Here is a 14,682-nt window from a genome sequence, read left to right on the forward strand (position 1 = left end):
TCAGGTTAATCAATAAACTGATAATATCACAATTATTCAACATCTAAAGATATATAAATAAATAAAACATAATAATTATATAAATAATAGAAAGGTTTCAGGTACTTAAAAACAGAGCTGTTTTTTAGGTTTTTTAAAAACAACTTGAAATGAAGGCCAACAGACCTGGGGGAAACTGCTACCATGGCCTTTGTCCATAAAACAAAATTTGATTACATACCTACCAGCACCTCAGAAGCTCAGTGCTTAACACATTTATGTTAACAATCTTCCCTCTCAGCAAGAACAAGAGAAAGCTGATTTCCCTAAATGTTGGACAATTTCTCAAGACGTATTTATTAAAGAACAAAAGGTGAAAAAAGTAAAGTGAACAAAAATGCATACATGTAGGTAGATCCGTTTTTATACCATGCATCTCTATGGTTAAGATTACGGTTTAATATTTAAAGTGGCTCTATTCTGGAAATGTTCAGCTTCATATCAGTATGAAGTGTCTCACCTGTGTCATGTCTCCATGCTTTAATGTTCAGAAAGCTCTTTATTTTTCTCGTACTGCCTGTCCTGCATAACCTCTTTTCACCATCTTTCTGAAACCAGAGGCAGTCTGCTCTGATTGGTTAGCTTCTTGAAATGTCCTGCCCCTCTCTGATTGGCAAGCGCTTAAAAAGTCCCGCCCCTTAGCCTATCACCTACAATGCGTTGGAGCGCTAGCCAATACAAGCACAAGTGTTACATAGTGATGTCATTATGTTACATGGAGACGTTTCCGGCAGTACGGGTGAGAGAGTGTGTGGGAGAGAAACTCCCTCTGGAGGGAACACAGGGATTTTAGCCTCTGCAGACCATTTACATACACAAAAACATATAGAACACACTACAGGAAAGGGAAAACCCTAAAAGCATAATAAGGGCCTCTTTAACAATTCATCAGACTGCATATGTTAGAGTGCAGGGTTCAGCAGAGGAGCTTTCTGTTTAACGGCTGGTCTGGTGACGACAGCAGAGTAGATGACATTGTCCTGGTTCTGGTCTGTTGGAGTATTGCTGGGTCTCTCCCTCCAGTTGTGTCGGCCCAGAGAGGCGTAATGGACCGCCTCCTCCAGTGGAGACGGAATCTCAAAGTCCTCATACTCTGCAATGATACAGGCGTGTGTTTGTGAGGGAAGAACAGACCTGAATAATGAATCAAACATTAGAAAAGGTGTGGTGGTGGTACCAGTTTGTGTGTTGGACGTATTCCACGGCTGCAGCTCCGAGTCTTCCTGCCTCTCTGCTGTAGACAGAGACAAGAGATGAAGATAGACATAAAGATGGCGGCAGTTTGTTTTTATAAACAATGAATATGCTTCTCAAATTTTATGAAAAACATGCTGATCATAGGGTTAGGGTTCACTTCAGCATTTAATACTCCCAACTGTAATTTCAATTTTTTTTGTTAATGATGGAGGTTTCTTGCTCCTTCAATTTAATTTAAACGGAGAGATAAAAAAATGTCTAAGTCAAAAGTCAGTCTCATTCTCGCTCTTAGCACCCTGGTACACCTGCGAGCTGCGAAAGATGAAAGCGGCTGGGCGTGTTCTTGAGCGGCGGCTCAAGGCCTCTGGACTGACTGTTTACAAAGAGGCATACAGGGAACAGAAGAGGGCATATGCAGAAGCTCTGAGGAATGCAGGGTCCGGGTTTTATTCCACCATCATCAACAACAGCCCCGGTAACTCCAAACAACTTTTTTCAAAGATAAATCACCTTCTCAAACCCCCTTCACCCTCCCACTCTGATGCCACCGAGAAGAAGTACAACAGGCACATCACTTTTTCCAGACAAAAAGTTAATAACATCCGCTCACACCTCTCCACCACTGCTGTCCTGCCGCCCCCCCAACTGCCAACCCACCGTTTTGAGATTGTCCAGCCCCTCTGCTCATTCTCTGATATCACACAGGAAGAGGTGGAGGATGTCATCAGAAAACTGAAACCGTCCAACTGTGCCCTTGACCCTTTCCCTTCAGCCCTGCTGTAGACCAACATCTCTGCCGTCTCTCCATTCATCACCAAGATTATTAACCACTCCCTCCTGGCTGGCCATATCCCATCTGCGTTAAAAACTGCTGTCAACACACCACTACTGAAAAAACCCACCCTGGATCCAGAAGTCCTCTCCAACTACAGGCCAATCTCCAATCTTCCATTCCTGTCAAAGGTTCTGGAAATATCATGGGATATCATTCCACCATTATGCTGATGACACACAGCTATACCTCAGGACAATCCCCACTTCTTCTGCTCTCCTGTCAACATCCACACTGACCACTTGCCTGGAGGAGATAGAGGCGCGGAGAAAGCTCATCTTCCTTCAGTTGAACAGTAAGGAGGCCATCCTAGTCGGCAAACCACATCAGCTCCGCTCTTCCACCATCACCAGTACCACTTTCTCTGGCCAAAACATGTCCCTTTCCACATCTGTCACCAACCTGGGTGTTAAAATGGACCCTCAACTCACCTTTGACACCCACATCAAACAGCTCTGTAAGACATCATTCTACCACCTCAGGAACATCGCCAAACTCCATCCAACACTCACCCTGGCAGATGCAGAGAAGCTCGTCCACGCCTTTGTCTCCTCCAGGCTGGACTACTGTAAGGCACTCCTCATCAGGATCTCTGGCTAGAGCATCCAGAGATTACAGTACATCCAGAATACGCTGCCAAGATCCTGATGAGGGTACCCAAACATGCTTCCTTTATAACCTCCTTTGTTTAGGGTATACTGCACCATCCTTATTCCTGTCCTACATTCACTAACATTGGTCACAGAATCAACAAATCATGACCGACAAATGCAGATCAATCTCTGTCTCCTCAAGTTTGATATATTTTCCTGTCCTCCCGTTACTTAGTGCTTGGTAACTGTAATGTAACTACTGCTATTATCAACAGTAACACCTAACATTACGGCCTTAAAGACACATGTCATCTGATTACAGCCCCTACACTGTTGACCACAGCCTTGTCCTCAATTATAAGCATCATGTCTGGAGAAAACCAGGCACCACACCATCTCTACAGTGAAGAATGGTGGACGCATGTTGCTATGAGGAAGTGTTTCACTCGCAGAGACCATGGAAATGGAAGAAAGCTGAACATGTCGATTCATGAAGAAATTATGCGACACAATGACAAGTTTGGCTCTCTGTGTATCAGGTACCTGCACCTCTGTGTCTCCTCCTGCAATGCATGCTGGTCAGTACAACACAGACGCCGGCCATGAGAAGGATCATTAACCCCAGCCCCGCCACAGCAACCATCAGCAGGGCTGAGAGAGCACACAGAACATCTGCTCAACAAACATCCAAACAGCAACATCTGTAAACTCTGTATCAGCAGCGGAGTGTGCTGACTCACCGTTCACAGGGGTCTTCTTCTCCTTCGTCTTTATTTCAACCTCCTCTGATTAATAGAAAAGAAACAAATCTCCAAAGTTAGTTCAAAAGTATTATACAGTTTATTTCCTTTTTTTAAACAGAATTTTGTGATGAACTAACACTTAAGAAGTAATAAACTCTAGATACAATGAAATTAAAAGGAACAAAACAAAATTAACCGATTTGGAGTACAAGTCCAGTTCTTCTGATCCATATTGGATGTGCATATTGCATATTTGCATGATATTTGAAGACAAAATATAACTACCCAATGTGATGATATTTTGTTTAAATAGGATAGAAATAGTTTATCTAATAAAGTACAAATATTGTAGTTAAAGTTAATAGCTAACATTATCTATCATATATTTTAAGCCATGTTTAGGTTGTAAATAAAAAATACATCAAAAATAAGCCCAAAAAAAAGGGCAATATTTTTGTGTGGTAAAGTTATCCTACCCGTTTCCACGACGACAACAGCTGTTGTTCTGGTGGTTGGCTGGATGGTGGTCGGCTCAGGTGGCACTGATAATCAGAAAATATACCTTTTTAAATGGTGATTACCTTCTGGAGCTGAGGTAAGTAAATCCCACTATTTGATCGTGAATGTAATTAATGGGGCGAAGTCTGCGAGCTAGTTCAGGCAGTCAACTCGAGCACCAATGATACGTTCGCACATAACGCCCCTCGTCACACTTGCAACCAACCAAACATAGTCTGCTAAATCTGGCGCTCTATTTAAACTGTTGGATCCGCCTACCTCTGCCTCGCTAATGCTGCTGCTGCCGCTACAGCTGCTGTTTCCACGCTGCTAATGTGTTCAACTCGCTGCTGCTGCTGGTGCGTTCACGTTGGCGATGCTCGCCTGCCCCACCACCCCAGCTTCCTCCCCAGCTTCCATCTGTAGGCTCGGGGGATAGTTATCTAATCATCACTCAATGTTTTATGTTAATTTTTGGAGTGATGAGGCGGAACCTAGACGCCAAACTCAAACTATATACTGCTTCTAATAAACATATTAATCAAACACGTGAGTTGTCTGACTGAAATACAATTATCAATAGAACAGTAAAAACACACTGGGGTCTTTTATTTTTTGGGGAAACAATCAGCTTTTGTTTATGTTGTTTTTTTCCAGAAAATATGTAATTGTTTAAATTCTAACTAAAGGAACCACCTGTCAGGACGGTGAGTCTGGCCTGCAGCTTCCCATTACAAACGTACTCCCCGGCGTCCTCCAGCTGCAGGTCCTGGATCTGCAGGGCATTGTTCCTTAGGCTGATCCGGCTCCTCTCTGCTCTCACTGTACCGTCCCTGAACAGTGTGAGGATGGTCTCCCACCTCCCCCCATTCCTCCGCTGGTACAACTTCTTGCGCTTGGAGTCGCTGCAAGGGAGCAGCAGCGTCCGGCCTGCAGAAACCACGAAGTCCTTGCCTGAGGGAAGAGACATAGAGGGTTATGGACATTACTTGAGCACTGGTACTGGTGTCTTACGATTCTGGATGCATTTTTATTGAAAGGCTACAAAACAATGGCATTTAAAAAAAACAACATTTGAAATGCATATTTTCTTTTGTAAAGCTGTCTTTGGCTCTGTTGGTGCTGTAGCAAATTTAAATTTCCCCTCTGTGGGACAAATAAAGGGACACATTCTCCTCAGCTCTGAATATCTAACCCACTCTTAGATCTGCCTATATCTAAACATGTCTACACTCCAGAAAGCAGTGGCGGGCCGTGCATTTCACACCTAGGCCTTCAGTGATGTCCTACACAGTCCTACCTGAATTATTCCACCTCTTAATACCATCATTATGACGCCATGGCTCTAGAAACTATACATTTAGACAGAAACGCAGTATAACTTGGCGTTGCATCACCTTAACATAGTCAAGTACAACAGAGTTATATTAATATTTCCGAAGCATTTATAATCAATACATCAGCATTTACAGTTAACTTAATTAATCATATTATCTGACAAACCGCTCCTTGACCCCTGTGTCTGTCACATAACGCAGAACAAGTGCCAGCTGTACTACATTACCCACATCTGACGTCTCGTCCACCATAACAGCGACAAAGGGTGCTTTTTGAATCTTCATTTTGATCTCTTCTCCCATCACTTCAGCAATAGCATAAATCAGGTCGTTTTGTATTTTGCCTGACGTCCCAGTAAACATGTTGTTTGTGTACAGGTGGTAATGCAAATCTGTGTTGTTCTCAGCAAGAAAAGAGAGAAGCTCCACGTAGTTTCCTCTGTTTCTGGACTCGGCGCTTTCATCGTGTCCCCTAAATGAAAGTTCCTGTTTACCCCAAAACAGGACACAATCAATCAGTCTTTCAATATTTCCCTATTTTTGTTCACCCTTTCGTTGTGGAGCTCCGTTTCCCTGCGCACTTGTTCGTTGAGCTGTAGATCCACTCGGGTGTCCCCAAAGGTTTTCAAAAGCACCAGTGCTTCCAAGTGCCCAGCTGTGCTTTGGTGTCTCGTTGCTGCCTTGGTTAGACAACTCAAGTTTGCAAATTTAGTGTGGCTCCAAACACCAAATCGATCAGTTGCAAATAGCAGGCATTCCCGGCAGTACAATTTGCAGTGCCTCTCGGAGGCTGTGAGCCAGGGGTACCGCTCGTAGTTTCCCTGCTGTGCTAGGCTCGCTAGCGTTGGAGTTGGTCGTTCCCTTTTCAAGATGTGTAGCTTTACTTGAAAAGTTCGTTTTGAAAATGGCGTTGTAATTATATCTTCGACCAAATTGATCTCTTCTCCTCCTTCAGCCATTGTGGGTTGAAAAAAATAGCTTGTAGAAATCTACACAAATTAGCTCGCTCAAGTTCTAGTTCTGTTTGCTAGCTTTGCCCATAGACTGTATGGCTCTGCCTACTGCCTAGCTCTGCCTCTCAATAGTGCGTATCCAATCAGAAGATGTGCACGTGCTAACGTTAGCGTACGCCTGCTAGCTGGCCCGTTGTCGCCACCTCGAAATCTGATTGGTTAACGCCAGAGTTTTGTTTGCGTTCACTTTAAGCTACAGCCGCCCGCACTGTTGATTCTGAAGGCCTAAGGGCAGATTTCTTTGACCCTAGCAACACATTATGGCTGAAATATGATTGGATAAAAGCTCTAACATAAAGGCCAGCCCTCCAAATCACGTTCTGAGGCTGGAAGCAGCGCAGCCAAGACGAACGCTATAAAATGAAGAGAATAGACTATGGGGAATAATTTAATACTTATTTGTGGAAAAAATATATCAAAATTTAATTTATATTCTGATGATGTTTAGGCCAGCAGAGAAGGCCTTGCTGGCCCTGACGGCCCACCACTGCCAGAAAGAGAGGCACCAAATAAGATTGAGGTGGAAATCACAGTCATCCTCATATTGAAATATCCTATCCATTTTTGTAAACTGTATATAATAATTTGAGTGTATATTAATAGTTAGGAAATAGCTGTAATGTACAAATTACTTTGACTCAAGCCACCTTGTCACTGTCATTTTTTTCAATTTTGTGTGTGTGTGTGTGTGTGTGTGTGTGTGTGTGTGTGTGTGTGTGTGTGTGTGTGTGTGTGTGTGTGTGTGTGTGTGGCAGAGACATCCATAGGATGTTACAGTGGAAGGGGCTGAAATGCATAAAAGGGCGCATTGGAGATTTTTCGTGACTGTCTTAAAGGAATATTGCATCGTTTGAACAAACCCGTGACCAAGGTTGGTTCAAACACTGCTGACAGTAATTTCAAAATAAATCCAAAGAAAGGAAGTGTACTTCAGTAAATTCTCCTCACATGATAACTATCGCAACTCTGACCCCTCTGACTGACAGAGATGCACTTTCTCTCTTTATTTATTTATTTAACTCGACTCAACTCGGGAGTCCTTCTGTGTTAGTGGCCAGCTTTCCGTGAGCAGGGTCACTATTATCGTTTGGATTTTACAACACTACATTGAGTTATTACAGTTTAATCTGAGTTACATTTCTGCCGTTCAGCTGCAGATCTCTCCCTTCACTGTCACATCGCTTCTGATGGGCCGGTGGCGCAGCAAAGCCTGCTTCCGGTACTGCAGGATATGCATTCTGATTAGCTAAAGCACTTCTGTTTTGAAAACTCTGTGTAACGATTGGCCTGGAACTTCTTTGTTTTTAACCATTTGTGAACTGGGTTACACGTGCGCAACAAACACATCCATTATAAACGACATTTTACAAAAAGGGGCACTTCTTTAATAGGGAGGCAAAAGGGCAGGTGCTAAAGCCCCCTTTGGGGTCTATCTGTGCATGTGTCTGGTGTGTGGAGACATATTGTCTGACCACCTTGAGTCCTAACCATGCAAGATGCAATCACAACTTTACAGATGTGTAGTTAAGATCAAAGATGAAATAGCAAACATCTATTGTCATCAACAGATTTTTTTTAAATATGTCACTGCCTGAAGTGTAATTGTTCTCTTTGATAGATCAAGAACTTCTGAATCAAGTTTTAAGCCTCTCGTTTTTGCCTTTGAGAATGTACTAAAACAAACTAAAACCAGCAACTGCCTGGAGAAATCCAAACATGTATTTAAACTTTTTAGTATGTTTCCCCAGAAATAGCTGCACTCAAAGCTTCACTTGCTATCCAACAGTTTTATGACACACTTATAATATGTTCCTTGTTCCCATAATGTACTGCTCCATATTTAGCAGCCTACCTGACATCACCTGCAGCTCTGCCACCAGCTGCTTGTTACAGCTGAAGTTCCCCCCATCAGAGTCGTCGACTTGCAGGAGGCAGAGGCCTCCGCCAAACAGGAGGTAGTAACGATGGGGGTCCTCGTTGGTTTCGTAGCTGCCCTTTCGTGACACCAGAACCTTAGGGTCCTGATGAGTCCAGACTACATCAGAGCTGTCGGAACCACCGCACTGCAAACAGATGTGGTGATCCTCCGGGACTGAAAACCGAATCACTGCTGGAGGACAGAAAAAGATCTGAAACTGTCTTAGATAACGAACACCGAGACATTCAGGAAGACTCCCAAAGGACCAATCCATTCCAGGCTGACCTTGCCAGTAGTCACAAAGTGTTTCTATTTTATTTTCCGATGTCAGTAGTTACTTTAACCAACTTGGACGTGGTCAGCCTGGTCCTTGCAGACACAAACTAGCAGAGTGGAACACTGAATGTAACTCTAACCTAGTATTATACATCAATATTGAGGGGAAATACGAGTAGCCCCTTTAATTTGGACTGAGCCTCAGTTGAAATCTCATTGGCTCAGGCTTTTTCATCGATTGTATTAGTGCAGGGCCCTTTTGGGATGTGTTCCGAAGCTGCCAAAAACTTTTAAGGCCACGAAGTCAAAGCCCCATTGAGGAAGGAAGGAACACTTAATGGTCCCACACAGGGGAAATGTACATTCTGCATTTGAGCCATCCTAATGTTGCAGAGGGCTGCCATATGTACGGCCCCCGGTGGGAGCAGTGTAGGTAGCTAGGGACACTTGGTAGTACATGGTCTTTCGGGACTTGAACCGGTGACCTTCCAGTTCCTAAGCCAAGTCCCTACGGACTTTGCCGGGTAATTAATCAAATCAAAATCAGTTCAGGTAAAGGTCTGTAAGAAGTTACTTCATTTTGATAGTTGCAGTATAAATATAGTTTAAATAAATAAATGATATCTTTATAACTCACATTCATATAGAGTAAAGATAATGTATGTGGGTTTATTTTGCTGGATAATCCTAAACCGGTTCACATTTCCTTGTTACATTACGCTCAGATAGGTATGTTCATTAATTTCATAAATAAACACTGACGGCGTCATTAAAAAAAAAGATGTACTTTTATTAATCCCCGAGGGGAAATTCGATCTTCTGCATTTGACCCATCCTAGTGTTAGGAGCAGTGGGCTGCCATATGTACGGCGCCTGGGGAGTATATGTATATGTAAGCACCATATCATTAACAGAAATTCTTTCTTCCATATTTCACAGCTGCTGTTTTGGATGCAGACCTGTGTCACTCACTTCCTGCTGATGGTCCTTTTTAGCCTTATTTCCTGTTTTATCTCATGGAAACATGCTCCATTCGTGTCATCCAGTCTGCCTCGAAAAACAAGGCAGGAAATAAACTATCAGATAAAATAACAATTACTGCAAGTGCTGTTGTTATTTATGTGAAAATAAACATTAAATATGCAGAAAGCTTTTCATAGAATCATTTTATGTTCCAAATACAATATAATATGAGAAACATATGCAAGTGCTAATTATAGTATTTTGACAATAATACATTAAATAATAATACAGTTTACAATTAGTCATAGAAAATATTGCCTTTAATGTGAATATCTAATATATAGTATCTCATATTTTTATATAAATGTATATCTTAATCATATACAGACCCCAATACGCTCCTTTTTAAACCAAAAACTATCTTTATTCCATTCTCTCAAATTATTTTTGGGGGACTCTAATACAACAAAGAGCTTTTAAAAACGTTTCTTTAATATTTAGCTGAAGTATTTAGGATCTCAAGCTGTGAGGTTTATTTGTAAGCCTTGTGAGACAAGGTATTTCTACACGATATATTAGACACCATTTAGCACCAGAGAACACGACTCGATTATATATAACATGTAATATTATTCAAAACAAAAGGAAAACTACAGCTATTCCTATAAAGAAAGGCAAATATGATACACACCTGTCGCTGTGGAGTTTACACTGCATTGGATCAGAACTGTGTGCAGGAACAAAGCGTCACAGAAGATCATTAAAGGGTAAATCTTCAGATGAAGTGTATCAAACAGCATAGCTGCTGCAGACCTCAGCATGAAGCTTCAGCATCTGAGACACTTTTCCACTTGTTCCATTCTTTTACTTCCTCTTCCCTGCTGTGTACTAAACTGAGCGCCGTCGTCCCTGAAAATAGAGCTGTGTATTCATAGCATTCAGCTGACACTTTTAAAAAGGACTGCAAATCTATCAAATCATGGTATGAAATGACCATTATTGTTCCAGAGACTATACAGATTCAATATTTGACCTTTTTTAAATTCTGAATATTAACAGGAGTCTGCATTCAAGTACAACAACTGAGAAAATGCTAATGTACCATACAGTATGTCAATTGTGAATGACATTTTAACTTAAAAATATTCAAGAATTAAAAAAATGTATATAACAAACTCTTGCACGATGACAGCTCACCTACCATTAAAGTCAAGGCTGCCTGCGGGGCTGAGCTGGGGGTGACCTTAGATGATCACTTGCAAGATGGTGCTCTTCTGAATTTATACAAGCTCTCTCCCCATACTGCCATATTTGGGTTCCCAGAAGAATGCAATAGATACAACTCGAGGCAATTAGATATTTCGGCTTTCACTTCGCTATTGGCAAGACTAGTACCTCTTTTTCACTAGAAATCCAGAAGCGCGGCTGTCGTATAGCTCAGTGGGTCGAGCAGGCGGCCATATACTGGGGCTTGATCCCCATGCGGTGGACCCAGGTTCGAATCCGGCCTGAGTCCCTTTGCTGCGCGTCTTCCCCTCTGTCTCCCCGTTTCTGACCTGTACTGTCACTGTATTAGAGGCACTGGTTGCCAAAAACGCTAAGTGGCTCAGGGATGATATGTCTTTCCTAAAGCTGGAGAGGATTACATATTCTCTCAGAGGGGATTCCTGTAAATTTTACCCCAAGTGGCAACCCTTCTTGACCTTCTTGAAACTCTTATTACTTTTACATATTTTGTTCTGGCAGTTTTTACATCACTCCCGTACATTTTGGTTAACAGGTCTGCTTTGGTTATGAATGTGCGTTTACATTTTGTACGCCTCAAAGTGAAGAGCAAGCTATGTATGACTTTTCAATTGATGTACGAAGTTAAGACTAAGCTGGTCACTTATTTATTTTTGAAATGTAACTGTCATTCCCATTGATGTACAAAATCTATTTTCTATGTGCCATGTGTCTTCAATAAAAAAATATTAAAATATTTATATATATAAAGGGTATTTTTGTTGTTATTGGCCATATTTTGATTCAACTAATACCCCCAGACAATTATAAGCACGCCCACATGCTTTTCACTATAACCTGCACCTGCCACCTTTGAGAAATAGAAATACTGTGATTTAGGGATTATTAAAATATTAGCCAAGCGAGGTGTAGAGAAAATGTTGCCAATATCTTAGTCTGCTTGTAACCGCTGAGCCGCCATGGCTGTAATGCAGCAGGAGATCACACAGAGCTGAAGGACTATTATAGGAGAGAACTATACAGATGACAACATGTTGTTAATAGTCTAGCCTTATGCTAATTGCTAAGCAAACCAAACTTAGACGTGAACCTTACGTTAACTTGCGATGTTAGCAACAGCTGTGAACAGAAGGCTGAAATTCTATCGATATGATCTCACCGTCTTAATTGTGTTTTCATTTTGCAATTTATCTTTAACATTTAATTTGAATCTGCCTATCCTATGTACTTCTGAATAAAACTATCATAGTTATTTTGCCATTTTCTACAAGTACAATAGATTTGGTGAGGTGTCATTGATCTGTCTATCAAAGCCAATAAAAAATCATTATGGTACTTTATTAAATAACTTGGAATAACTTTAACAGGATGTTTAAATTTAGCGATTAAAAGAAAACAATTTTAAAACAGCAAATGGTCTAGATTGCATGATTTATATAATGTCAAAAATAACTGTGAACAAGTGGTTTTAGATCTGTCCACAGTGTTATTTGAAGACTCAAATCATACCGTGCAATTTAATCTATACTTACAGGTTAAAAGAAGATGGTATGCATGATACAACCAAAAATATAAAAATGTTATTAAGAAAACAAGACAAGCGATGGCAGGTTTTAGTTAAACATATTGTCTGAGATGGTTTAGTCTGGTGTTTGAAGAATGTTGATTATCCATTTGGAACTAGTTCAAACCTCTTTCTATCCCTGAGATCTTCAGAATTGGTTTGGCAACCTTTGTGGCAACTCGTGTCAACAGTAAATGTCTTGTCAATTCTCCGGCGGTAACTCCGAATAAACCCAACAGTGTTTTGCCATCAAGTTCCTGCTCTCCAGTGTCTCTCTGAGTTTTGTCTCCATTGCTTCAGAAGTTTCCACCATAATTTGGTGTTGTCGGCAGGATACCAACACATCATCAGAGCTGGTAAGTGTGATTTCAAACTCTTGTTTTTGAACATTGCCTTGCCAGTATCTGTGTTTGACGGTATCCTAAAATTACCTGTATAGAATTGTTTTGTTTGATTTTGGCTAATGGACATTCGAGGCTTTCTAACGCCTAGGAGGTCGGTGTCTGGGGACTCTGTCCTGGCCGAGTTCCTCTGGGTGTGCTGCGGGGGCACATGTGCTTTTCACACACACACAGCTCCTGTGCAAACAAACCTTAATAAACAGAGTAAGCTTAAGAGAAACTTCTGGTCGCAAAGATGATGATGGTGGTTTCAGCGGTCAGCACAAACAGTTTATGAGAAACAACTTGAGATATCCACATATATCACCTCCCTAGACACCGCTCCAGCTTTCAATTACGGAGGTGTGAGACACTGTGCCGACTCTGAAATACCTGGAAAATGTCGTTGGGAGGGAGTGCACAGCCTGGGCCCAAACTTTTACTCACTCCACCACTCCTGTAGAGAGGGGTCTAAAGGCACAGCCTGACTGTTTCCCGGCTCCTACTTGCTGGAGGGTCGGGCAGCTTGGGTGTGCAGGAATAAAATGATGTGAGGTGTGTTTCATCGTTGATTATGAACATGATCACTAGTGGATAGAGCTGGTCCGAGGAAGACTATAACTAACTGCGTGGTGCTGGATAGAAAGAGCACTGTGGGGTAGTAAAAGTCTGTGTCGCCTGATCGGGGTGGACATAGCATTAGCGTGTAGGTTAATGCGGGTCCGAAGGGGATAAGCTAGCTATTGCTCTTTGACGCTCTTCTGGGACCGATCTCACTTGTATACAAGGAGTGTGAACAATTGTGCACCCTCTGAAACACCTCACATTTGATCAAATTCAAAATCAAGAGTGAACTTGCTGACCCACTGTGGTTTATTGAGAGTTCATGTTTGTTTGTCTGATTGTTTGTATTGGGGGTCTATGTTGGTTTGTGTAACCGCCGTCTCGTGCATGACTTGTAACCACTAATAATAAATCAGTCCAGATGTAAGAAGAAAATTAGATTATATTGCTCTTAGAATCAGTTTTAAGATGTTAGGGTTGGGTTTTAAGGCCTTGTGATGCCTCTTCCTAAGTGATGTTTGCGACATTTTGTAAAGAACTATGCCCCGTCCTGCACCCTGAGGTCCTCAGAGCCATTCAATGCAGGGTTGCAAAATCTGTCATATGTCCGAGGTCAATTGTACATTATTTTTCATTTGTTCTTAGTCTATATATTGTATGGTAATAATGATAGACTTTATGTATTGAACAGATTCCAAATCAAAGCTGACAGAACTAGATTCAGACAGAATAGGAATCAGTGTAGAAACATTTTGCCCTGTTGCTGCAAAATGAAAACGTTGTTGATTATCTGTTCCAACTAGCCACTGGAATCAGATAATTAATATAAGTTAAAGTTCAATTAGTTTGAATATAGTTTAACATTCTACATACAATGCTTCAAATTGTTTCTCATAAACACATTTGGTCGCCTTAGACTTTAAGTTAATTATAATTCATCATTGAGAATACTTTAAGTTTCCTGAAACCAATCTTAGAAAAAAAGAACATAATTAAAGCTCTAAGCTTCCTGGTAAAAGCAAGGAACAGTATATTCTAATATATATACTTCAATATGTGTGTTTTTTGAGTGCAACATATTAACAGTAGATCAAAATAAATGGCACCATATCAACAATTTATAACAAATAAAAAAAGTGTAGGAAAAGCACTGATGTCTGATGTTTATGTTATTATTGTCATTAAATGAATTGACCAATTCTTTAAAAAGTCTAATGTTGCAATCTCTTAACAATAAGTAATTAAAGGATAAAGGTAAATATATTGTTGTTATCCAATGGCCTCTCCACAGGCCTACACTTTTTCTGAATCTTCCCAATCACAAGAGACAGAGATCAGTATCACCCTGTGTAGTGAGCCACATACTTTTAAATGTTCTACTTTAACCAAATCTAATTCTAATAAAGAAAGTCATGTCAAATGTAATTCATTATTTTACAGTCATGTTAAAAATTATACATTTTCCAACCCATGTTCCTTTTATTTTAGTCTAAGCATCAAAGTGTTTTTCATAACAGGCA

General features: G+C 41.0%; 1 protein-coding gene across 4 annotated transcripts; it reads right to left on the reverse strand.

Moving 5' to 3' along the window:
* Nucleotides 1-312: 312 nt before the first annotated feature.
* LOC134875167 (uncharacterized) lies at nt 313-10,448 on the reverse strand. Of its 4 annotated transcripts, none has more exons than XM_063899623.1 (8): nt 10,101-10,448; nt 8,105-8,359; nt 4,599-4,856; nt 3,881-3,946; nt 3,402-3,446; nt 3,205-3,312; nt 1,217-1,273; nt 313-1,132 (listed from the first exon to the last, which is right to left on the reverse strand). In XM_063899623.1, the coding sequence occupies exons 1-8, from the start codon at nt 10,228-10,230 to the stop codon at nt 942-944; spliced, it is 1,110 nt and encodes a 369-aa protein (XP_063755693.1). In that variant the 5' UTR covers nt 10,231-10,448; the 3' UTR covers nt 313-941. The 4 variants fall into 4 exon arrangements, with proteins under 4 accessions (XP_063755693.1, XP_063755694.1, XP_063755692.1 ...); XM_063899624.1 differs by having other exon boundaries at nt 3,211-3,312; nt 8,105-8,362; XM_063899622.1 differs by having other exon boundaries at nt 8,105-8,362.
* Between the last annotated feature and the right edge of the window lie 4,234 nt (nt 10,449-14,682).

The sequence above is a fragment of the Eleginops maclovinus genome, chromosome 13, assembly GCF_036324505.1.
Source record: "Eleginops maclovinus isolate JMC-PN-2008 ecotype Puerto Natales chromosome 13, JC_Emac_rtc_rv5, whole genome shotgun sequence".
In the NCBI taxonomy this organism is placed as follows: domain Eukaryota; kingdom Metazoa; phylum Chordata; class Actinopteri; order Perciformes; family Eleginopidae; genus Eleginops; species Eleginops maclovinus.